This window comes from Macrosteles quadrilineatus, unplaced genomic scaffold (assembly GCF_028750875.1).
Source record: "Macrosteles quadrilineatus isolate MER2022 unplaced genomic scaffold, UCM_ALF_1.0 Scaffold_9__3_contigs__length_116548681, whole genome shotgun sequence".
Lineage (NCBI taxonomy): Eukaryota > Metazoa > Arthropoda > Insecta > Hemiptera > Cicadellidae > Macrosteles > Macrosteles quadrilineatus.
Genome location: NW_026542602.1, coordinates 11,062,207 through 11,088,134, shown reverse-complemented (window position 1 = coordinate 11,088,134; position 25,928 = coordinate 11,062,207). Strand labels below are relative to the sequence as shown.

The window sequence follows — 25,928 nt, the reverse complement described above, 5'->3', positions numbered from 1 at the left end:
GAAAATGTTCCGCTGGATCATCGTGAAACTCCCCTCATGCTTCGAAGCACTGATCAACCTTGTCACAGTGTCCTTGGCTTAAAATGGATACCACAAACAGACAAATTTTCTTATGCTATACCCAAACCCTTAGGAGTACATACAAAGAGAGCACTTCTTTCTTTTATTGCTCAGATTTATGACCCCATGGGGCTAATTTGTCCGCTGGTTTTTTGGGCAAAGGCATTAATGCAGCACATTTGGTGTTTAGGGTTAGAATGGGATACTCAGCTTCCTGAGACACTTTCTGAGAAATGGTCTCAATTTATCAGTGAGCTCTCAGAAATTGACAATCTAAAAATACCTCGCTACCTTCCCATGGTAAACGCCAGTAATATACAATTACACGGCTTTTCAGACGCTAGTGAATCAGGCTATGCTTCATGTGTCTTTTTAAGGTTAGAAGATTCTGATCACAATGTTTCAACTCATTTGTTGATTGCAAAATCAAAGGTAGCTCCGCTTAAACGCACTACAATACCTAGGCTTGAACTATGCGGCGCTCATTTACTTGCCAAGTTGTGTACCGATTTTGTTGTAAAAAGGCAACAAATCAATACAGGGTAACGCGAAGAACAGTCAGCTGGTTTAAACAATAGATCAGTATAGACCAGAATGCACCACGCACTAAAGTAGGAGAGGGGATAAGGTCTAGCCGGATGGTCACTTGCTTCCAGCAGTACCAGTTCCTATCCAAATCTCATCGTAGCTAGTTCGGTAAAATTGTTTTTCGTTCGTGGAAATTAAATTCATTTCGCGGCGTTTGGTCGGGCAATCTTATTTTTCCTTAAAATCGTACAGCCTATATCCCTAAGGGATATAATTGCCCCGCGATTGGAAATTAGTATCAGTGTCATTGTCAGAAAGTGAAAAAGTTCGTTACCGGCCAACGCAGTTCCGCCATTTGAAAATTACACGTTCGTTTCACGAGTTCAATTGATCGCGTCTTGTAGAATACCGGCTAGTTACATTTCCCAGTCCCTTCCCCTTTATTTGTGTCATATTTGTGGACGTCCAAACTGTAAGTAATTTGTGTTATTTATTTGTTAATTTAAGATTTCAGTGAGTCGCACTTTTGAAAATTTTTCCTGTCTTGTTTTGTCATTTCATGTAGAGTAAGCACATGTTCACAGGTTCAAATTCAAATCACTGATTTTCACATCCATTCATATTGTAGCAATCCGCTTTATTAATTAGATTGTAACAATCCTATAGTATTAAGAATAAATAGGTAAAAATGTTTTTATAGGGCAATTCAGAGTTATTTAATAAGATTTTTATAGTGTTGGAATTTTACACAGAGTCATTGTTAATTTTCATTGTTGAGCAAATGGTACAATTCTTTTAAAGAGTGTCACAGTCAGTATCTTTTGGGGGAAACAAATTATTATCAGAGAAGGGAGCAGGTAGCTGGTTCGATTGATACGGAAGTGTTGTTGGAAGTTGTGCCAGTTTGAACATAGATGAACCACCAAAGTGCCAAATTAGCTATAAAATAATAAAGCAACATTCTGATAAACATTACTACGATTGAATACAATATTGTTCAATCAGTTGGACTGCGAGACGACCTTCGTTTTTAATCGTTGGCCAACGAAAGGATTTGCTTGGTACAGGTCATCTCAACCATTAGATTAAATACCACTCTTCCATTGATACTTTCGAGATCGGTGTGAAACCGCACCATACCTCCCCTTTGATAAATCCATTCAACAGTTTCAATAAATTTCCAACTGATTGTGTATCTCTAGGTCATTTTTACTTGAAAGAATACAACAACGACTGTAAACTGAAATAAGTGTATTATTAAATTCTGTGCAATAAACTCCAATTGTTACTCACTTTTAGTTCTCAATAACCTTGGTATTTTAGCATATGCAATAGTATTTGATAAACAAAAGGTAATTCAGTAAATCATAAGCCACTACAAAAGATTCACCTTTTAAGTGCAACACTAGTCACTAGTGTAGTAGTGAGCAAGTAAATTCAGTGTAGAATTAAGACTGGTAAATTGATCTCATTAAAGGTATTGGAAGAACTACAAACAGTGCCAGGGGCGTCCCCTAAGGACCTTTGGGAAATATTTATATTTTGCAGGGTCCACTCATATTTTTCAATAACATCAAGCTTCCACTGCCAAAAAGCTCTGTCTGATATTTTTATTTTCTAGAGTTCTTCCAACCTAGGGGCAACCAACATTTGTAAAGAATTCATTAAAGAGCATTGCAAGGAGTAAATATATTTAAATATAATATTTAAATATATGAGAGTCAAAGTCTTTTCTTTTTTTTCTTTACAAATAAACTTTTCTTTTTTTTCTTTACAAATAAATGATATCATCGCGTGATCTCTTGGTACTGTTTGTGTCTGTGCGATTCACTGAAATTGTTTAGATTATAAGAAATTCTGTTGTTATTGCCATCGTCATTGTGTATTGTGCTGTAATTAATTGTCAATTGGGTTTTGTCATCGTGGAATATTCATTTGTTAAAGTCAGATATATCACCGTAAATTGAATTATTTTCCTAGCAGGAAAAATGCACCGACAATTTGGGCCTGGGTATAACACAACTGCAAATAATCGACGCGACCGTATGTCAAGGAGAAATTTAGGGGAATTAATCGATTTAAATGCAACGATCAACCATAACAATGAAATAGTTCCACCAAATGACAATGGAGCTAATCTAGGTAGACAAAATTCCGATTGTCGTTTACCGATCGTGAACGATGACGAACCATCGCCAATTAGACAAAATTCTAATAGTTGTTTAATGGATCTAAACAACCACGAATTGACTGAAATACTATCAAGTACGTCGAATATAAATCAAAACAACAGTCATGCCAATAGCTCGTCGTATGTGGATATTCAACCTTCGAACGAGTGTGTGAGAGAGAGAGAGATAGCGAATGCACAACAACGCGCGTCATTTCCTGTAGCGACTGGTTCTCTGTCTACTGTTGCCCCGGCCAGTGCCACTGTACAGTCGCAACACACCCTCACTGACCATACCCAACACCCACACCCACACACTCGACCTCTCACATACACTCACCATGACACACACGTACACGCTCACGCATACAATGTCAGTCAATCACTTTCCAAAACTGATCAAATCGTGGTAATTGAATTAATTAATAAATTGAACATAGTCGACGGCACAGATGAACTTGAATTAATTTCATTTCTCAAAAACATCAAACCAATATTTGATATTTCTCCGAATTGTCATACAGAGATCATTAAACTTATTATCCCTAAGGTCAAAGGTCATATGTTCCAATTGTTCTTAGAAGCAGTATCAAGTAACGCACGCTGGAATGTCTTACACGACGAGATATTACACAGATTTATTCCGTCAATTAGGCGACGAGAGATTGCATCGTTTGAGTTAGATCGACCACAACAACCGAATGAAACCTTTTCAGAATACGTCGACCACATCATATCTATCGCATTCGCTTTAAAATCGTCAATGTCAGAAGGCGAGGTGATTGAGATTGCTTTGACAAAATGTAATCCAACTGTTCGAAGTCATTTTTCGTTCGGTCAAATGCCGCAAAGCTTATTTGAGCTAAAATCATTCGCAAATAGAATCACTAGTTTAATGCGTGCCGAAGAGAGATATTTTGGTAATGCCAATCGACGCCCTTTGATTAATTCGTCGCCTAGGGTTGCAAACCAAACTCGTCATAATCCAACAACGTCGTCAAACGATCTACGTAATAGACCCAGGGAAAGGATCATAAAATGTTATCGTTGTCAGGGTGAAGGTCATATCGCTAGGAACTGTAGGGTTTCTTTAAACTAGATTCCGACGTTGTCAAGGGCACACAACGTCGAACTGTAAAGTTATCGCCCAACAAAAGCATGCAAGCAACAGATGTATCCGCGAAACTGCCGCTGATTAAGGTATTGTTTGGAAACAATATAGATTGCCTATCGCTGATAGACACTGGCAGTAGTAGGTCATTGATTAGTAAAACACTTTTTAATAAGTTGAAAAGTGCGAATTTGATCAAACAGTCAAGTAAAATTAATCAATCAGTAGAAGTCGCGAACCGTCAGAAGATAACTGTACGGACGGAAGTCAAAGTTCATTTTAAGATAGATAATCTGTCATGGGACTACAATTTCTGGGTAGTTAATCAACTTCCGTTACAGTTAATCTTGGGGTACGATTTTATGAAGTTTGCGCGAATGTCCGTGAATTTAGGTGATTCAACAGCGGAGTTTAAGTTTAGGGAGAGTATTAAATCATATTGTTTGATAGGAGAAGGAGAGATCCCAACTTGTGATAAACCCGATCTGGGTGACTCACCGCTCACGGAAGTCGAACGAAACAGCTTCGAAAATCTGCTTCGACAGTTTAGCGACGTTGTCACAGACAAAATCGGCTTAGCAAAGACTGAGCCTTACAAAATTCGTTTTAGTAAGGATATTGTGCCATTCCGACAAAGACCTTACCACGTCCAGCCAGATAAGATGGTAATAATGAGAAATACTGTGCAACAATTACTAGATGAAGGGGTAATAGAAAAAAGTGTTTCAGAGTTCAGTTCTAGCGCCTTCCTAAGACCAAAAAAGGAACCCGGGAAATTTAGATTGGTAGTCAATTATAAAGAATTAAATAAGTTTATTGAAATGGACAGTTTCCCACAACCAGAAGTAGATAAAGTTTTTCCTTATTTTAAAGATGCTCGTTATTTCACTACACTTGATTTGAACAATAGCTATTACCAATGTCTATTACACCCTGATAGTAGGAAATACGCCGCTTTCAATGTAGGATATGCCTTATATCAGCCTCGTACTTGTCCCCAAGGAATAAAAATCGGCAGCCAGGTGTTAGGACGCATAGTCGACGAAATGCTAGGAGACTTAAAATTTAAATGTGTAATAAACTTTGTCGACGATCTCTGCATTTATAGCGCAAACCCACAGGACCATTACAATGACTTGAAAATGGTTTTGGAACGTCTAAGAGCCGCCGGACTTACGATCAAACCTAGCAAGGTCACCTTGGCAAAGAGGGGCATGCGTTTCCTGTCACACATAGTAAAGGATGGTAAACTGTATGTGGACGATACTAAAGCTGAGGTTATTAGTAATTTTCTTCGACCACGCAATTTAAAGGGTGTACAACGATTTATCGGCATGGCTGCTTTTTATGCCAAGTTCATACCTAATTTCTCCGAAATCAGTAGACCATTGAACTACTTGAAAAAGAAAGGCGTAAGATTCAGGTGGGGTCCCGATCAACAATCTAGTTTCGACAAAATAAAGCAAACATTGTCCTCGCCCGTCGTACTTCATTTGCCAGACTGGTCGAAAAAATTTATTGTGTCGTGTGACGCAAGTGAAAACGCCGTAGGAATTGTCTTGGAACAGGAAATTAACGGCAATAATGTTCCAATTGCTTTTGCCAGCAAAACGTTCTCAGGCGCTCAATTGAAATACAGCATGTATTTGAAGGAATTTGCCGCTGTATTGTACGGCCTGGAAAAGTTCAAAGATTACCTTACTGATAACCCATTCATCCTCAAAACAGATTGTATGGCTGTAACATATGTTATGGGTTCGGACAAGACTACTGGTATGTTAGCGCGTTGGAAGCTACGATTTTCACAATTTCCATGCGAAAAAATCGAGCATTGTAGGGGCACACAAAACATAGTAAGCGACGCTCTAAGCCGGATGTTTGAAGTCAATGAACCACAACAGACTAAAACCCCAGCGCCACAAAGCGACGTTGGCCCCGACCGAGTCAAAGTCAACAAACAAAAGCAGACTAAAACTCCCACATCACAAAACGATGTTGTCCCCGAACAAGTTTTCTTTCTACAACACTTCCCTGAAACTTTTGAGTCACTGAGTTCGAAACAACGCGAAGATCCACAGCTCCTCAATATTATAAATAACATCGAAGATGGAATCGACGTACCAAATTATTTCATAAAAAAGGGTATACTACGTTATCAAAAAAACCCCAGAAATCCGTCTAAAATCGTCGTTCCGACTCAAATGAGGAAAATGCTAATGAAATATTTTCACGACATTTCAATATCCGCTCACTTGGGAATAAAAAAGACTATCGGGCGAATCACACGCGAATTCACTTGGGAGAAAATCTTCGACGAGGTTAAGCAATTTGTCAGGTCATGTAGCCTTTGTCAGCTGTCTAAACCAGCTCAAGCGCTAAATATTGGCCTGATGAATTCTAAACCTCCCGAAAGATGCTTTGAGAGGCTGCACATCGATACCTTTGGACCGTTAATACGAACCGCAAATGGAAATATGTATGCATTAGTGTGTGTTGATACATTTTCGAAGTTCAGTTGGATTATTCCATTAAAAAAGGCGAATTCCAAAACAATCATTGCTGCGCTAAAAGAAAAAATTTTCACCCAACATGGCTTCCCAGAAATAATTGTATCTGACAACGCATCCATTTTTAAGTCTGAAATGTTTAAAAGTTTTCTATTCAGCTTAGGAATAAAACACATCAATACTTCTGTAGCTAGGCCAAACTCAAATCAGTCAGAAAGAGTAAATCGAAACCTGAAAATAGCGTTAAAAATATTCCATTCGCAAACACAAAAACGCTGGGATGAAAATATCGCATATTTAAACATGGGTTTAAATTCAGCCGTCCATGAAACAACCAAAGCGACGCCTGCGCGAATTTTCTTAGGACGAGAAATTAATCATCCATTGCAATTACAGTGGGACATCGATCAGGAAAACGATACCGACGTTACAGAGGATTGTATCGCAAAAATCATGGATAATATTAAATCAGCCCATCGCAAAAGTAGCGCCAGATATAATAAAAATAGGAATCCATCGCCGTTCAAAGAAAACGATTTGGTATTATATAAAAGGTACATACCAAGTAATAAAGCCAACGAAGTATCGCACAAATTGACTCAAACATGGAAAGGTCCATACGTCGTAACCAATGTGTTAAGTCCAGTAAATGTCAGAATTGAATTAGTCGAGGATCCCAGTGTAAATCGAGTAGTTCATGTATGCCAATTGAAAAAATATTACCAGCGGTAGGCGAATCGTATCGTATTGTTTTGTATGTGTTTAAATGTTTAAATGTGGTAACGTAAAAAAAATTGTAATTGTAAAAAAAAATATTGTTGTGAAATGGTAATAGTGAGTGATTTCCCTGACAGTGAAAAATCAATGATGTGCAACGGTGTAAGTGTGCTGGGTGACTCGCAGGCCAGACGGATGTGCGAAACATGGACTATGGACGACCCCAGTGTCAACATCGACACCAGTGGGACTCGAGGCGGATGGACAACTACAAACCTATTATCATCCCTAAAATCCATAATGCCACATCTCCGTAAAACATGCTTTCTAATCATTTCTATCAACGACATATTTAAACGAGTCCCCCCAAATCATATCAAATCAAATATCAAAACCATCACAAAACTCATTAAAGCCAGCAGCAGAAATATCATCATTTCAACCCTCCCCCCCACCCTCAACAATAATCCTCAACATCAAACTCAAATCAAAGAAATCAATATTTTCATTCAATCCTTACACAATCCGCCCAGAGTAAGAATTTTACAATTCCACAAGCTATTCCACCCTTTAAATAGTACACGGACGAAGAAATATTATAAACGTAGATATCCTAATGGAAAAAGGGACATTGTTCACCTGTCACGAGAAGGTTATCGCATGCTTATCGCATCACTGACAACACTGCTATCGGACCATTGTTGAGCGCTGGCCCACCCCTCCCCGCTGCGCCGCTGACTCACCACAACAATGGACTACTACTACTACACCACAACAATGTACGAGCCCAGCTGTTCGCCACTTCTGACAACACACTCTGCGGGTGGTCACCTTGGTGATACACCAAAATGTTATTCTGTGCGCGGGATGCCTTTGTGTGTTCAATGAGGGAAATGATCAGTTGGTGTCCTTGTTACAAAATAGATCATTGTTATAGTTTAGTGTTATCGTTACCATAATTTAGATTATTGTTGTCGTTATTGTTGATTGTAAATTGTAATTGTGTTCATGTGTATCGTCGTGGTCCACCGGCTAGACCAAAAAATGCTCCGAGGTAGTACGATAGGTTGGACTGTCCTAGGCCGATCACGGATCATTTTTTTTCTGCTAGGGGGCATTTTGTACCGATTTTGTTGTAAAAAGGCAACAAATCAATACAGGGTAACGCGAAGAACAGTCAGCTGGTTTAAACAATAGATCAGTATAGACCAGAATGCACCACGCACTAAAGTAGGAGAGGGGATAAGGTCTAGCCGGATGGTCACTTGCTTCCAGCAGTACCAGTTCCTATCCAAATCTCATCGTAGCTAGTTCGGTAAAATTGTTTTTCGTTCGTGGAAATTAAATTCATTTCGCGGCGTTTGGTCGGGCAATCTTATTTTTCCTTAAAATCGTACAGCCTATAACCCTAAGGGATATAATTGCCCCGCGATTGGAAATTAGTATCAGTGTCATTGTCAGAAAGTGAAAAAGTTCGTTACCGGCCAACGCAGTTCCGCCATTTGAAAATTACACGTTCGTTTCACGAGTTCAATTGATCGCGTCTTGTAGAATACCGGCTAGTTACATTTCCCAGTCCCTTCCCCTTTATTTGTGTCATATTTGTGGACGTCCAAACTGTAAGTAATTTGTGTTATTTATTTGTTAATTTAAGATTTCAGTGAGTCGCACTTTTGAAAATTTTTCCTGTCTTGTTTTTTGTCATTTCATGTAGAGTAAGCACATGTTCACAGGTTCAAATTCAAATCACTGATTTTCACATCCATTCATATTGTAGCAATCCGCTTTATTAATTAGATTGTAACAATCCTATAGTATTAAGAATAAATAGGTAAAAATGTTTTTATAGGGCAATTCAGAGTTATTTAATAAGATTTTTATAGTGTTGGAATTTTACACAGAGTCATTGTTAATTTTCATTGTTGAGCAAATGGTACAATTCTTTTAAAGAGTGTCACAGTCAGTATCTTTTGGGGGAAACAAATTATTATCAGAGAAGGGAGCAGGTAGCTGGTTCGATTGATACGGAAGTGTTGTTGGAAGTTGTGCCAGTTTGAACATAGATGAACCACCAAAGTGCCAAATTAGCTATAAAATAATAAAGCAACATTCTGATAAACATTACTACGATTGAATACAATATTGTTCAATCAGTTGGACTGCGAGACGACCTTCGTTTTTAATCGTTGGCCAACGAAAGGATTTGCTTGGTACAGGTCATCTCAACCATTAGATTAAATACCACTCTTCCATTGATACTTTCGAGATCGGTGTGAAACCGCACCATACCTCCCCTTTGATAAATCCATTCAACAGTTTCAATAAATTTCCAACTGATTGTGTATCTCTAGGTCATTTTTACTTGAAAGAATGCAACAACGACTGTAAACTGAAATAAGTGTATTATTAAATTCTGTGCAATAAACTCCAATTGTTACTCACTTTTAGTTCTCAATAACCTTGGTATTTTAGCATATGCAATAGTATTTGATAAACAAAAGGTAATTCAGTAAATCATAAGCCACTACAAAAGATTCACCTTTTAAGTGCAACACTAGTCACTAGTGTAGTAGTGAGCAAGTAAATTCAGTGTAGAATTAAGACTGGTAAATTGATCTCATTAAAGGTATTACTTTATTGGAAGAACTACAAACAGTGCCAGGGGCGTCCCCTAAGGACCTTTGGGAAATATTTATATTTTGCAGGGTCCACTCATATTTTTCAATAACATCAAGCTTCCACTGCCAAAAAGCTCTGTCTGATATTTTTATTTTCTAGAGTTCTTCCAACCTAGGGGCAACCAACATTTGTAAAGAATTCATTAAAGAGCATTGCAAGGAGTAAATATATTTAAATATAATATTTAAATATATGAGAGTCAAAGACTTTTCTTTTTTTTCTTTACAAATAAATGGTAGCAGAGCGTGGTTTTTTTTTTCTTTATTTGTAAAGAAAAAAAAGAAAAGTTTATTTGTAAAGAAAAAAAAAGAAAAGACTTTGACTCTCATATATTTAAATATTATATTTAAATATATTTACTCCTTGCAATGCTCTTTAATGAATTCTTTACAAATGTTGGTTGCCCCTAGGTTGGAAGAACTCTAGAAAATAAAAATATCAGACAGAGCTTTTTGGCAGTGGAAGCTTGATGTTATTGAAAAATATGAGTGGACCCTGCAAAATATAAATATTTCCCAAAGGTCCTTAGGGGACGCCCCTGGCACTGTTTGTAGTTCTTCCAATAAAGTAATACCTTTAATGAGATCAATTTACCAGTCTTAATTCTACACTGAATTTACTTGCTCACTACTACACTAGTGACTAGTTTTGCACTTAAAAGGTGAATCTTTTGTAGTGGCTTATGATTTACTGAATTACCTTTTGTTTATCAAATACTATTGCATATGCTAAAATACCAAGGTTATTGAGAACTAAAAGTGAGTAACAATTGGAGTTTATTGCACAGAATTTAATAATACACTTATTTCAGTTTACAGTCGTTGTTGCATTCTTTCAAGTAAAAATGACCTAGAGATACACAATCAGTTGGAAATTTATTGAAACTGTTGAATGGATTTATCAAAGGGGAGGTATGGTGCGGTTTCACACCGATCTCGAAAGTATCAATGGAAGAGTGGTATTTAATCTAATGGTTGAGATGACCTGTACCAAGCAAATCCTTTCGTTGGCCAACGATTAAAAACGAAGGTCGTCTCGCAGTCCAACTGATTGAACAATATTGTATTCAATCGTAGTAATGTTTATCAGAATGTTGCTTTATTATTTTATAGCTAATTTGGCACTTTGGTGGTTCATCTATGTTCAAACTGGCACAACTTCCAACAACACTTCCGTATCAATCGAACCAGCTACCTGCTCCCTTCTCTGATAATAATTTGTTTCCCCCAAAAGATACTGACTGTGACACTCTTTAAAAGAATTGTACCATTTGCTCAACAATGAAAATTAACAATGACTCTGTGTAAAATTCCAACACTATAAAAATCTTATTAAATAACTCTGAATTGCCCTATAAAAACATTTTTACCTATTTATTCTTAATACTATAGGATTGTTACAATCTAATTAATAAAGCGGATTGCTACAATATGAATGGATGTGAAAATCAGTGATTTGAATTTGAACCTGTGAACATGTGCTTACTCTACATGAAATGACAAAACAAGACAGGAAAAATTTTCAAAAGTGCGACTCACTGAAATCTTAAATTAACAAATAAATAACACAAATTACTTACAGTTTGGACGTCCACAAATATGACACAAATAAAGGGGAAGGGACTGGGAAATGTAACTAGCCGGTATTCTACAAGACGCGATCAATTGAACTCGTGAAACGAACGTGTAATTTTCAAATGGCGGAACTGCGTTGGCCGGTAACGAACTTTTTCACTTTCTGACAATGACACTGATACTAATTTCCAATCGCGGGGCAATTATATCCCTTAGGGATATAGGCTGTACGATTTTAAGGAAAAATAAGATTGCCCGACCAAACGCCGCGAAATGAATTTAATTTCCACGAACGAAAAACAATTTTACCGAACTAGCTACGATGAGATTTGGATAGGAACTGGTACTGCTGGAAGCAAGTGACCATCCGGCTAGACCTTATCCCCTCTCCTACTTTAGTGCGTGGTGCATTCTGGTCTATACTGATCTATTGTTTAAACCAGCTGACTGTTCTTCGCGTTACCCTGTATTGATTTGTTGCCTTTTTACAACAAAATCGGTACAGTTGCTTCACTATTGCATCAATAAGTTTGATAAACAATACCATATTACAGCTATCAATGCGTGGTCAGATTCTATGATTGCTCTGTCATGGATCCACACCCCATCTTACAAGCTAAAACTATTTGTAGCAAATAGAGTAGCTCAGATACAAGAGCTTACTCCTTCATGCATATGGAGACACGTTTCCTCAGCAGAGAACCCCGCTGATTGCGCCTCTCGTGGCCTAACACCATCCGCTTTAATGAATCATGAGCTCTGGTAGTCAGGACCTAAGTGGCTTAAATGGGACTCAATTACATGGCCACAAACTAAACTTTCCCCAGATCCTGAAGAATCTCTTAATGAACTGAAATCAGAGACATTCAACCTCATAACATCAACCGATGACTCTAAACTACATTTTTTAAGTAAATATTCCTCATGGTCTAAACTTGTAAACGTTATGGCTTATGTTCTTCGTTTTATTAAATGTCTAAAGCTAAAGGCAAAAATAACCACTCATTTAACCAAACAGGAATTTGAAAGTGCAACAAATCGCATATGTTGGTGTGTGCAAAAGGAATGCTTTGCAAATGAGATCAAATCGCTTCAAGCTAAGAAAACATGTTCTACTCAAATACAACGGCTTGCACCTTTCTTAGATGAAGAAGGAATCATACGAGTTGGTGAAAGACTGAAAAATTCACCACTTAAGTACAGTGCAAAACATCCCATTTTGCTTCCCAAGAACCATTTTGTAGTCCACCTGCTGATTGATTTCTTTCATAAAATATATCTACATTCAGGACCACAACTCCTTCAAGCAATGTTAATGCAAAACTACTGGATATTGTCTCAGAGAAGTGTTATACGCTCCAGAATATTTAAATGTATTCGATGTTTCAAAGCTAAGCCTAAAATGACAGCACCTTTAATGGGCGACTTACCTGCTGGACGTGTTACGGCTACTCGTTGTTTCAATGTTTCCGCTATGGATTATGCTGGACCTTTTACAGTAAAGGTTCACATCTTACGTCGACTGCAGCCAATTAAAGTCTATCTCTGTTTATTTATATGCTTTGCCACAAAGGCTGTACATTTGGAGATGGTCACAGATCTTTCAGCAGATGCATTCATTGCTTCCTTAACTAGGTTTACTGCCAGACGAGGCACTATATCAGATTTATATTCAGATTGTGCCACCAATTTCATTGGAACAGCCTCAACGCTTAAAAAATGCTTCCAAGACCTAATGATAAAACCTGAAACACAACGGTTTGCCCAGAACAACAAAATAACTTTCCATTTCATACCACCTCGAGCTCCACACCAAGGAGGCTTGTGGGAGCGGGCAATAAAAAGTGCCAAATACCACTTGAAGAGAGTCATAGGTACACAAATCCTAACCTATGAAGAGTTTCTAACACTGATTGCTCGTGTTGAGTCAATGTTAAATTCAAGGCCTATTACACCACTCTCTGCAGACCCATCTGACCTTGAAGCATTAACTCCAGGACACTTCCTGACAGGAGGACCTCTGACGTCTCTAATAGAACCTCATCTCACGGATATCTCTGTAAATCGCCTGAAACGGTGGAAACTTGTGCACGCATTTGCTCAACACATATGGAACAGATGGCATAGAGAGTATCTGCAGACCCTCCAAGAACGATCTAAGTGGATTACTCCAGAAGAAAACCTCAAGATCGGAGACTTAGTAATCATTCATGAAGACAATACTCCACCTCTTGCTTGGATGCTTGGTCGAATCATCTCAGCCTCTCCTGGTCAAGATGGCACTGTAAGAGTCGTTCAAATCAAGACGTCTACAAAAACCTTAACACGACCTGCAGTTAAGGTTTCCCGCCTTCCTATAAACTAACCTAACATAACTCTGGCTACCAACCCCCTTCCTTATTTTTATTCCTCATATTTCAATCATGCATGGTTCTTGTTTTTCTGTTGAACCGGATCGGTTCAAGGGGGCCGGTATGTCAAATATATATACTGTTTTGTTCTAAGTATTCTTATATTAATTTTTAATTTTAATGCACTCTAATAATATGTAACTGATTTCACCACAATCTCCATTTAAATACCATTTCAAATAGTTAAATGTTTTCCTCATAGAGTGCATCAGTATCTTCAAACCCCAATGGTTTCAAGACTAGCTCTCTGATTGGTCACTGATATGTATCACATGACCAACTCCTTCCTTCAGTAGAGTAGTGGCACACTCTTGGGCAAGTCCTGTTGCTATGAGGACTTAACATGCCTTTTCTCCTACATTTTCAAATACCATAAACCTCTTTACCAACATAAATATTTACCGCTGGCTTATAACTTATTATAAAGACAATTGAAGTGTTTTTTAACATCATATAGTGTGAAAAAGTGAACTTATCAACATTATAGCATTTCAGGATTCATCAAAGGGGGCCCCCAGTCTACGCATCAGTTTAATAAGAAAAGGTTAGTGTATCCAATTTCAAAATAACTATAATACAGTCCACATTGCTTTCAAATTAACATAAATTCCCCACAATTACAGCAAAAGTTCTCATATTTGGAGAGAAAATAATGCCTTCAAATTAATCAACAGTGGTGTAGTGGTGCGGGAACAGCGTTCCCACTCAGTTTTTTCCAAAGAACCTATATATTGGTAAGCGACCTGTATTTTCTGTGAAAATGGTCAGCCTTCCCACACTGAAAAAAGCAAATGAGAAAAATGTACATTTTAATGTATTTGACGTAAAATATGTGTCAAAAGCAGATTAATCTTAGTTGCTCCATTTCAGACCGGGCTGAGGTCTGCAGCACCATACTTAGCCATGGTGTTTACTGCTGTCTTTGCAGGCACTCTGGTAGACTTTCTGTTAGTCAAGCAAGTTACTTCTGTGACCGTTTCAAGAAAGCTGTTTACAACAGTAGGTAGGTGATGGAAATTAATATATAAATAATAATTTTGACTTAAAACGTAACGATACGTCCAGAGTGCACGCCTATTCAGATTCAGATTTTTGGCAGCAGGAATGGCACATGCATTCAAATGGAAGTGGCCGTAGTGGCTGCCCGTTTCTGAGCCCGCACGCAGGCACCTGCTTACCAAAATGAATTCTTCATTCTGGTTTCAGATTCCGATTCAGGTTTTGCTTGTACTATTTAGTTAAATAAATTATGTTTTTATAGTAAAATATTTATTTTTTTCATTCTTACTTTTATGGTTACCACTAAACGGTCTTCAGGATTTTTTTGTTTACGGAGGTGACACCAGTTTCTTACAACACATTATCCAATTTTAATATACGTTTTGGTGGTTTCACTCATCGCAATATAGAAAGAAACTATATCATTTCTATCTATAGGAAAAGAGATATATAATATCATGAACATTAAACACCATTTTTCACTGGCTGTTACTTCACAACAGTTTCAGACGCTATAATTTATTTAACACGTTATTCCTCATCCCACAATTTCTAATTTCATAACAATGACTGACTTGTTTCTTTGCTAACCGAGTCAGTACCGGCGGCGTATTTCCTACTTCCACTGTGGCCACCAACAAAATATCTGACTCAGATTAACCAAGCACCGAAAATCTGAATCGGCGTGCACTCTGGACGTACCGTGACTCAGTGAAATACTTGACTATGGAGAGTAGTAGACATCCCATTCCCAAATTAAAGTAAACAAATATAGTAGTTCAATAATACCACCCTCAGAGTGGGATGATGTTGGCAATCACTAATTTCTGTTTTATACGACAAACTTTTTTACCAAGTTCCAAAAAAAATCAAATTACTATACAGTTTCTATAATTTCAAATTAGTTTTTAAAGTACAGTTCCCTATGTATGTATTGCCAGCAGAGAAATTAGCATTTTGACAGTAGTTTACTATGTGAGCAATTTATCGAACTATACGTTCTATATCTTATTGAAAATGGGACATAGAGTCTTCCTCTGCTATAGATGGGATATGTCTACTTGAGTATCAAATAGTCAATGTTTCTACTGTCACCATCTTCTATATATATAATACGCTAAGCCGATTTTTGTAAACAGAACTCCTCCCTCATTTTTGGACCGATTTTGATGATTAAAGTGTCAAAAAGATTGCCCTGATCTGTAGTTTTGCAAAGTGTTTTTAGTTTTTTGATAGCTTTATTAGTTTGAGCAGGATCTTCCATCAAAGTTGAATTTTTTTCCATAAGATTAACATGGGGGAATCTAAATATTTAATTGGAAACTTTGTCTCCACTAATTTGGGAGAACGGCTGGACGTAGAAACTTGGTAGAGGTGTCCAAAGAAAGGTCTTAGTCTGTAGATGAGTTATCAAAAGAAAAACGAAGTAAATTCGATTAGGTCTCTGTCCCAGAAGCCTTTAAAGATCCCTTCACAGATTTGTTTACATTTTGGTCATGTGGATAATACTTTTTAATAAAACAGCTGTAAATGTTAAAATTGTATTTTAAACAACACACATTTATTGGGAGTTACTGAATAGTCCAAAAGAAGTATTTTCAATGTTATTTTCTGATTTTAAACTGGATTTTTTTCTGTATCATGGCATGTGTTGCAATGTAAAGTTCCATTACCAAATCAGTGGGAAATCCTTTTATCACAATATCTCTTACAATTATTTCTTATTGAACTATCTTATATCTATTTTACGGGTTGGTGTCTGCCTTTTTCACACATTTTCCCTATATTTTATCATATTATTCTAGACAGATCATCAGACAGGTTCATGAGATTATTGTCATACATGCTTTCAATCATTGGAAAAATCATCGATTGTGTATTACAATACAAAATAATACAAGTGCAGAACCACACGACCATATAAACGAGGAGGCCCCTAACCGTCGATTTCGACGGGTTTCACCTAGTTAAGAGAAAATTTCTCTTTCCACCTGGTACTGAGTTAACCTTTTAGTTTGGTTTGCACTGGTCAAAGTATGACTGATGGTCTGGTCTTAAGCTGGATTTTTTGTTAAATTTCTTAAACATTATTAATTTAGATGACAAACTGGTGGGTATTGAAGTGGCTCTAGCATGCAGTAGGGATGGTTTAGCTCAGAAAGGCTACTAAACCTGAAATAAACATTAAGAAAAGAATATGGAATACACCCTAACAAAGTCAGTAAAACCATAGACAAAAAGAATTAAATATAGACCGTCAACTGTGCTGCGGTTACCATAGGTTCTGACGCACACCGCTGGGAGCGCCATGTAGTTACGGTGTACGCGCTACGTAACTACACGGTGCTCCCAGCGGTGTGCGCCAGAACCAATGGTAACCATGTTAACCGCAGCACGGCTGACAGTCTATATTTAATTATTTTTGTCTATGGTAAAACAAATGATTTCTATTCTACAACCCTTCTAAAGAGCCCCCTTGAAGGGGTCAAATATCAAATTAACTGTTTTTTACGTTTTGTATGCTATCAAGTTAATAGACCTTTTTTCTTCTAATCCAAGATCTCTTTCTTAAAAATGGTAATATAACTTTAGTTCGAGAAATAAGAATCTTTACACTGTTTCTATATACTTTTTGTGAATCAAGTTTACACTTCTAAATCTAATTTACCCTATTCGTAAACGTCCCACAGCTTCATTGGGCCCTGCTCTCGGTATAGTAGCTGCCTCCATGGCCGAGTGTGACAAGCAGATAGTCACTTGGTGTCTGGTGATTGGGATGGGACTTATGGGCTTCTTCTACCCCAGCCTCAAGGTGAACTGTCTGGATCTCTCTCCCAACTACGCTGGTACTGTCATGGCACTTGTGAACGGTATTGGTGCGTTGTCCGGCATCGTCACACCCTACCTTGCTGGCTTGCTCATACCTGATGTAAATAAAAAACATGGTTATTGGATAGACATCATTACAACCATATAAAGTTCTAAATGAGAAGTAGTACTATTCAAATGTCGTTAAGAATGTAGCACAGTGGGTACAAGGGCCTTAGGAGTTTTGTTAGGAGAGCAGATTTATCTGAGTAGGAGTGAGTCCAATCTGGCATAAAAACTAAACTATATACACAAATTATAATAGTTGAAGAGATCCTTTACCAATGTGAGACAAACATATGAAGTATTTCTTGATTGTCTGTGCTCAAGAGAACCTTCCTTAGTTAAAAATAAAAATGTTGTAGGTGACAGTGAAAAATTAAACTTTTGTGTTAGTGTAAATTTTTGGTGTTTTTTGGGGGTTAGATCCCATTTAAATAAGTCTGTTTACAAAAAAAGTCTTCATCATGATTGAAATGGCTAGATAAGACATTTTTAATTTTTACCCACTACACAGTGTTAACAAAACGGGAGTGCCGATGAAGACCTGTGGGGGTGCGTGCGTGTGAAGGGACTTGACCTGGTCTCCATCGGCACTCCTGTTTTGCTAACACTGTATACAAGATTTTATTCGCCCACAGTAATTAAACACTTTTAGATCTATTGAAAAAATTACCAAGCTGTCTGCTAGAATAAAATGTATTCTATTTTTATTTGTAGTCTTTCCCAGAAATTTTAGATAGCCTATATTTTTTTTTGCCAGAACACGATGGAGCAGTGGCGCATGGTGTTTCTGATAGTGGCAGCAGTGTTAGTATTGACCAACTTGGTGTATATATTTACTGGCTCAGGGGAAGTACAGTACTGGAACGACCCACCCCCTCAGCCAAAAGAAGACAGGTAGGTGTTGTGTAAAATAAAATTGTCTGTTAAAATTTATTCTAAACGTTTCATTTGTGAATGTGAAAGGAAAGGATTGTTATTCACGATTTGGCTTGGTCATTAATTTTGCATATTTTATAGAAATCAGTAGTTGTTAACATCAGCAATTTTTGAAATGGCTCAATCGAACATTTTTTTCTAAACTGGCCACAAATTTAACATGGGAATGAAATGTCTGGTTATATCTATAGTCAACGCTTTCATTACTTGTCAAATATGATTAGCGTTTCTGTGACTAAACTCAAACCAAATTTCCAATCTATTCAAACGATTTTGAAATCTTTGCCTCGGTAGCACCAATATTGGGAAATGGTCGGCACAGTTGAGAAATTGTGGGTGGAAATTTTAACGCCTTGCCAATGTTGGCCCAACGGGAACTTGTAATTGTTGGCCCTCAAAGGAAAGAATCGTTGGACCTTTGTTGGATTTAAGTATAAAACATTCTAAAACACATTTTAACAATAATTGATTTATTTAATACTGTAAGAAAATAAATGCTATGGCAGCAGAATATGTGACGATTTCGAAGAAAATTAGATCTATAATAAATGTAGTCATGTTGTGATAGTTGCAATACTCTTAACATATATTGTCTAATAGCATGCAAATAATTTCTTTTATTAAATTTTTCGAGCAAATTTTTATAGTTGAACAGTTTAAGGGAAAAGAATAATTAATCATAATATAACAATAGGCCAAGCGTGAAATGTATCCAGGGAAGCAAGGGGTGAGCCAGTACAGTAGGTGTACTGTACTGATAAAATTTTTTCAGCAGTGGCCAGGATCCGAATCCGAATGCATCGCTGCCTTGGGCCGAAGTCCTTGAAGCTACCAAAAACCGATTTACAAAATCTTTATTATTTTGTGTTTTTATGTAGGGGGATGGTTGGTCCTATGTTGGGAAAATGTTGGTTGGGCCAACCGTTGGCCGGGTGGAAATTTTTACCATTGACCAACCATGGGTAAAAACAATTATTTGGGGTACTTTACCTGTGTTGTTACCCTCCTACTTAAATAGCCAGCTAATATGACAAAGTAATGGTATTTATTTAGTATAGTTGGGAGTTGGGATGCAGGAAAAGTAGGTACTCTCTTTTGCTGTTGAATATGGTTTTCCGCAGATGATCAATGCTTGCTACACTGTTTTCAGAAAGAAACACAGCCCAAATCCACATACGCTCCACCCATACAAAATGTTTGTATACCCATAGCAAGCTCAGATTTTTCTTTCTTACAGCTGCACAGCTGTCTCTGTCTGTACGTCTCTGTTATCTTCAGTCAGGGGTACCCTGAGTACAGCTAATTGAGGTTCTAAAACCTGTATGACTATAGACATCCCAAAAACAAAACAACCTGCGCAGAAACAAAAAGATCACGTGGTTCGCGCCGGTAGGTGTGGCGTACCCTTCAAACTTGCTCGGCTCGAAATGGCCCAGGGTTCTTTTGTTTGTGGTATGTCTATATTTATTTATGTATCTATTGTGTCATGGTTAATAAATTATCTTCAGTTAAAAAATCAATACTATCTACCTTGCAAAAAGCTGGCACTGAAAGAGTTAGATAGGTACTCATGTAGGGTTTCAACCTTAAAACTAAAACTTGGTGTATGCTTCCAGGTCAGGATTGAAGTTTCAAAGTGAGAAGAGGGTTGTGACTCTAGTGGATGACTTGACATGTCCCACAGACCATGGGTTTAGGAAAACTGTTAGAGAAGTTGTACTGCCCAGGTAAAATATAAAATTGTAAACTTGTAACCAGTCATAATTGATTGTTGGAGTTAAAAAGTGGAGTTATTAGGTATAAACACAATGTTTTTTTTTTTTTTATTACTGTACCAAAATTTCAATTGTTTAGTAATGTAAGAGTACCGTACCTAGCAAAATAACAACAGCCATTAGTAACTTAATTTGGCTTAATAAATAAATATATTAAACCTTAATATAGTAAATTTACCATATTAAACCTTTGATTTGTATCCTACATTACAAGGCTTGTGAACAGGTAACCTAGTGAATCAAGGGGCAATAGGAGCATACTGAATGAGTACCAGAGAATGCATTCATTCCACAAAATATATATTTTTTGCTTGTTCTCATTGAGTGTAGAGCCACACTTTCAACACTTGAGTTCCAAAACTATTGACCTAAAAGATATTTGTCCTGATTGAATTTGTAAATAAAAATTAAATTTCACATTTTGAGTAATTTTAAGCCTGAAGAGTTAAAGCCTTCCTAGAAGTTATGAGAAACAGTGCTATATGATCTAGCATGATGTGATATCATTTCATACCATTGATTGTTTGGTTCATATATCGTCCAAATATGCTGTCTACGATATGATATACAAAATTTAATAGATGTAACAAAAAATCCTTAAATAAAACCTGGTACTTATTTAATATTTCGGTTAGTCGTGTACCAAATGGTTTAAAGGTTTTATAATATTAGGAAAAAACTGAATGTCTTTTAAATCTAATTATATAGTTATAATTATTTAGCTGCATGGAATGATATTTAGTCAGGAGTAAGGAACAAAACTATCAAAAAACCAGAAAAGAAAACCAAAAGGGTCAGATTATTAGAGAGCACTGATTTAACCATCTTCCATACTTATCTTAAAGCCCATATTCTGGTAGACTTAATTAAGTATATTGTTAGAATTTATAATTTTTTAATAAATGGGTTTTTTTCAGGGTTTATGAAACAAAAAGAGAACGGGATGGTAAAGAGGTGAAAATAAGATGAGAAATGTGTTTGACCACCTAGACTCAGGAATATTGAATTGTGAACAATTAGAGATTAAAATGTGTTATGTTGTATTTATTCAATTTATTCAGTACCTTGCACAAGTGATAAGCCAAACAAAAAGATAGCTATAGCAAAAGAGACAGAAAGGAGAACAACTGTCAGGCTCAATTTGTCAAGCCCATTTTCCTATTCAGGGGGTAGTTATGAAAAACTATGATCTTCCCCAGATGCAGTTCTTGGATAAAGTGCTCACCGTTCGGGTTATGAAATGTCTGTAAACATACACAAGCTGGTTTTTCAGTCATGCAAAAAACTGTGAATAAGTGGACTAGCTAGAATACATAAATTACTTTATATTAATTTTTGTGTGAAATATAAAATCAAGTTCCTTAAAAAAATTATTAGTAAAGCCTGTGTAAAGATTATGCTTTGTATTTATTTATGACTAGCAACAGAGCCCGTTGTGGTTAAATACAACGGTCTCTAAGAAAATAATCCTGGTTACTACCTGTTGCTCAAATTCAAGCAATTGTAAAGTTTATCATAATTTCCGATGACTTAAAAAGAATCTACTCAAAGATAATGTAATCAATCACTCCACTCCAGTTATTGAAACTGAAAACTAATGCTCACTCCATTCCAGTTATCGAAACTGAAAACTATCTCACTCTGAAAACCAATGCTCTTGTGTTTATCATGCGTTTATATCGATTGGCTAAAAAAATGGTGATCAAAGTACCTAAATTAGAGTAAATCTGTCCATACAACCTTCACAACAAGATTAGACACGTGTCCTCTAGTTGCCTTAAATAACGTTCAAATCCCACAGAGCAATGAGTGTGGGCGTGTTGAACCCGCGGGTTATACCTGATGGGCGTGTTGAGCCACGGGTACCGCTGGATAGGCGTGTTGAACCCCGGCACCGTCAGACGGGCGTGTTGAGCCCCCGGCACCCCCCACATGGGCGTGCTGAGCCACAGGTACCGCTGGATGGGCGTGTTGAGCCTAAATTAGTCTATGCTATAGTGTTTAACAATCTGTCTTGTATTTATTCTATTTTCAGAAACTGGACATGAAATATCAGATTATTGACCAAACAGATATTTTTGAAGACGACTCTGTAGTATATGCATATTGATTTACACATTTGTATTGGCAACAGTGATGTTCACTTGAATAAATTAATACCGTTGGTTGAACATTAACCAATCACGGATGGCGTCCTATACCTGTCCCGTATGATGCTTCTCCTTGGCCTGAGTTGTCCGCTACCTACACCGGCTTCACTATGTAACGCTCCATCACTCATTTAATGTCAACCGGCGGTATTCAGTTCATTACAATGTGCCTTCTTATTATACCCCGGTCTTACAAGTGCTTTAAGTAGTGTGAAGAAATAGTTCAGTGAGTACGAACATTCTAGACTCTGATACCAAATGTACTGAAGAACATCGAGGTATGTATTTTTTAATAATCCACCATCAGCTTTACTTGTAACACCTTTGGTTGAATGCTTAATTTGGTTTTATGGGGTTTTCGCAAAACTAATTTGTGTTTATTACATTTCTCTAACACCCACAGATTGTTTTTTCCAAAAGGCTATTTCCATAGTACTTTATCTCAATTGGTACCTCTTAACTTTTAGAAGTGGACTATGTATTAAATAGAATAACAAATTACAATACACTGAAGACTACATTAGCAAGTTAATTTTACATTCGATTCTAGTCATTTTTAATCGTTTGAACATTTCCTTGTTATTCTATTTTTTTTAATTTCCCCCGTTATAAAATAACTTTCTTAAGTTTAAGAACTAGCTTATAAAAACTCATAAATTCAGTTTGGGTATGGGATTTTTTTATTTTTGCAAGTTGAGAAGCATTGGTTACAAACTGACAGTGCAATGAGTAAATAGTTATCATGTTTCCTTCAGCAAAGCACCACACAAAAGTTTTGATGATAAATTCTTCATAGATTATTCTGCCTTCAGAGCACCTTTGTTGTACCTCCCAAGTGTTGATTTTGTTTAATAATTTCCTTTATCTTCCTTTAAGTCCTGATCAGCAATATAATTTTCCCAAGTGCATTCCACATCACCAGTCCAGGGCCTTTCTCTTCTATTCCCCGGACTGAGTCTTTTCTTCTTCACTGAGTCCAGATCGGGACCCACAACCTCAACTCCTTCTCGCTTATTGGTGGTGGTGGTGTTGGGGGAGGATTCCGGGTGGCGAGCCACCAAGTCGATACAGCGCCTATACCACAAACTATGCATTTTACGTTGAACATTGTAAAGTTGATCTGTTGCTGTTAAATGTTCAAAATAAAATGATTTTGTTTCTAGGAGACAGAAATAGTTGAGTTTTTAGTCTCCATGGAACCAAAACTTACTAAACTTGTGGTAAAAGGTGGTTTGAGAATCCAGTAGTAGGTATTGTATTTGGTTATGATTTTTACTGGATCTTATTTCAACTATAAACTATTTTTTAATATTTAACTTTATTTATGGATTTTTTTCATACCGTAAAAACTAATCTGTAAAGATAGATATGTATACTCTTTTACATACCTTGCTTGGATTTTGAATTTTTCTTAGCCTGTAAATGATGAGTTTTAAGTTGAATTTTATTCCTGATACTGGAATTGTTTACTGAAACATTTTATAAACTCAACAACAATTTTAAATTAAAAAAAAGACATATATTTTGTGATTGGAAAATTAACGTAACCAGAATCAAACATCTCGAGGATCTAAAAAATGTATATGGTATGTATTTAGTGGATTTTTGAGATTTTTCTGGTCAGGCATTACTTTGAAGTCAGTTTTTTAAACACTTAACAGTAGGGTGGGTAAAGTATTCACTCAAGTAAACATTTGACAAATGAAATTTGAAATCCTTGAAGTTGACTAACACTATTCTGTGGCGTTTAAGCTATGATATATTTTTTTTTTTAGGGTGAGGAGGGAAAATGCTTTTACGCACACAGGTAGCCAGCCTGTAGTGTGAGACTCCTGAGTTTATCACAGACTACTCACTAAAAAAACCCCCTCTACTCTGTTGGACACAGACCTGGAATTGTTTGTCACATTACTTCAAGTCAGGCCAACACGTGGCCTAAGCCCACAGGGCTCGCACCGTTTCTGGCATTATTTATTTTTTTTACCTACACCGCATCCCGGTCAAGGTCAAGCTTCTTGGCGCGGAGAACACCCTGGATGTAAAGTGACACACAGGTCCAATTGTCCTGACCCTCCATCATCATCGGTATGACCGTGTCCACCGACAGCAGTCCTACGAACTGTTGAGCCTCTAGGCGGGGCCTTTCCCAATGCGTGTGTTCCACGTAGTGATGTGGGCCGGGTAAATACCCAGTGGGTAGGTAAATATAAATTGGGTATTTACCTGGGTATTTATCCCAGGCCCGGGTAAATACCCAAAAACTGGGTATTTATCATTTGTATTCAAGTTAGAGAAGATTGAGATGTTTTTTTGCAATTATTACCTTGTAAAGATAGCAAAATGATAATAAAATGTGTTAAACAAAATTTAATATGGTCACTACTAGCATTTTACTTCTCGGTATGATCACCATAAATACCCAGGTCTGAGCATAAAGCATAATCGGCATAAATACCCTTGTCACATGGTTGCACTGGTCCTGACTACTTATGATTTTTTAATTTCTATGATAGATAGATGAATTTATTTTATTTAAAGTGAAGAAAAATAATTTGTAAAATAAAAATTATTATTTAGAAAGACAGGAAAATTTAACCTAGTAGTGGCCCATGTGTAAACAACTTAAGAAAATAATTAAAATTCAAACTGTAGGATGGCAGGATTTAATAATATTTTTGTTCTAGATCTTTTGTTGGTATCAAAATAAAAATAAAACTAATTTCATAAACTTGTGATACAACAAATTTGAATCTATAGCACAATAAATCTTTCAAAAATATATCAAAGTTAGACCAAAAAACAGGAGATAAATTTTTTAGTAGGTTTATCCAAATATATTATTGTTCCCAACTAAGCGGTAACACAGAAGAGTTTAATGTAGACTCCCTCTTATCCAGACACCTTTTAACTGGACAATTTTTACCAGCCCATTGGTTTAACCTGACTAGATTGGCAAGAAGTGAGCGGTACTGAAACGACTGTTCTCGTGGGAAAGATTTGAGACCAGTGATCACGTATCTAAATACAATGATCTCCTAAATTAAAGTCGAATAGGACAGTACCGGTACACGGTTTCCGTTTTAACAAGTTTTTGGGAACGTCGGTTTAACCAGAAAAACCGTTATCTGGACTAGCCTCGGTCCCGAGGAGTCTGGATAAGAGGGAGTCTACTGTACTTTCAGTATTCTGCCATTCTGCCTATATCAATCAGGCCTTGGGTCTGTCTAGCCTTCCAAGCCATTTAACAAAATACAAATTTTGTTAACTATCATAATTTAATAACAGTAGAAGTAGGTTTAGGTTCACTATTTTTTGATGAGGTGTTGTCTTGATTTCATAAAAAAAGTGCTAAATCTTTAAATAAAAGGTACTAGCAAAGCTTCAAGTTACTGTAAAAGGTGTTATAGACTATCCTAATTTATCATGTAATGATAACA

At 36.8% G+C, this 25,928-nt stretch overlaps 1 protein-coding gene across 3 annotated transcripts in view; it reads left to right on the top strand.

Annotated features, from left to right (window-relative positions):
* The window catches only part of LOC129002579 (putative inorganic phosphate cotransporter), a 30,735-nt gene extending 9,351 nt beyond the window's left edge, over window positions 1–21,384 (top strand). For all 3 annotated transcript variants that reach the window (XM_054430499.1, XM_054430498.1, XM_054430497.1), the window contains exons 5-9: window positions 14,628–14,760; window positions 17,447–17,685; window positions 18,388–18,524; window positions 20,183–20,293; window positions 21,259–21,384. In XM_054430499.1, the coding sequence (XP_054286474.1) occupies window positions 14,628–14,760; window positions 17,447–17,685; window positions 18,388–18,524; window positions 20,183–20,293; window positions 21,259–21,310 (672 nt within the window). In that variant the 3' untranslated portion in view covers window positions 21,311–21,384. The remainder of the gene's footprint in view (window positions 1–14,627; window positions 14,761–17,446; window positions 17,686–18,387; window positions 18,525–20,182; window positions 20,294–21,258) is intronic.
* Window positions 21,385–25,928: the final 4,544 nt, after the last annotated feature.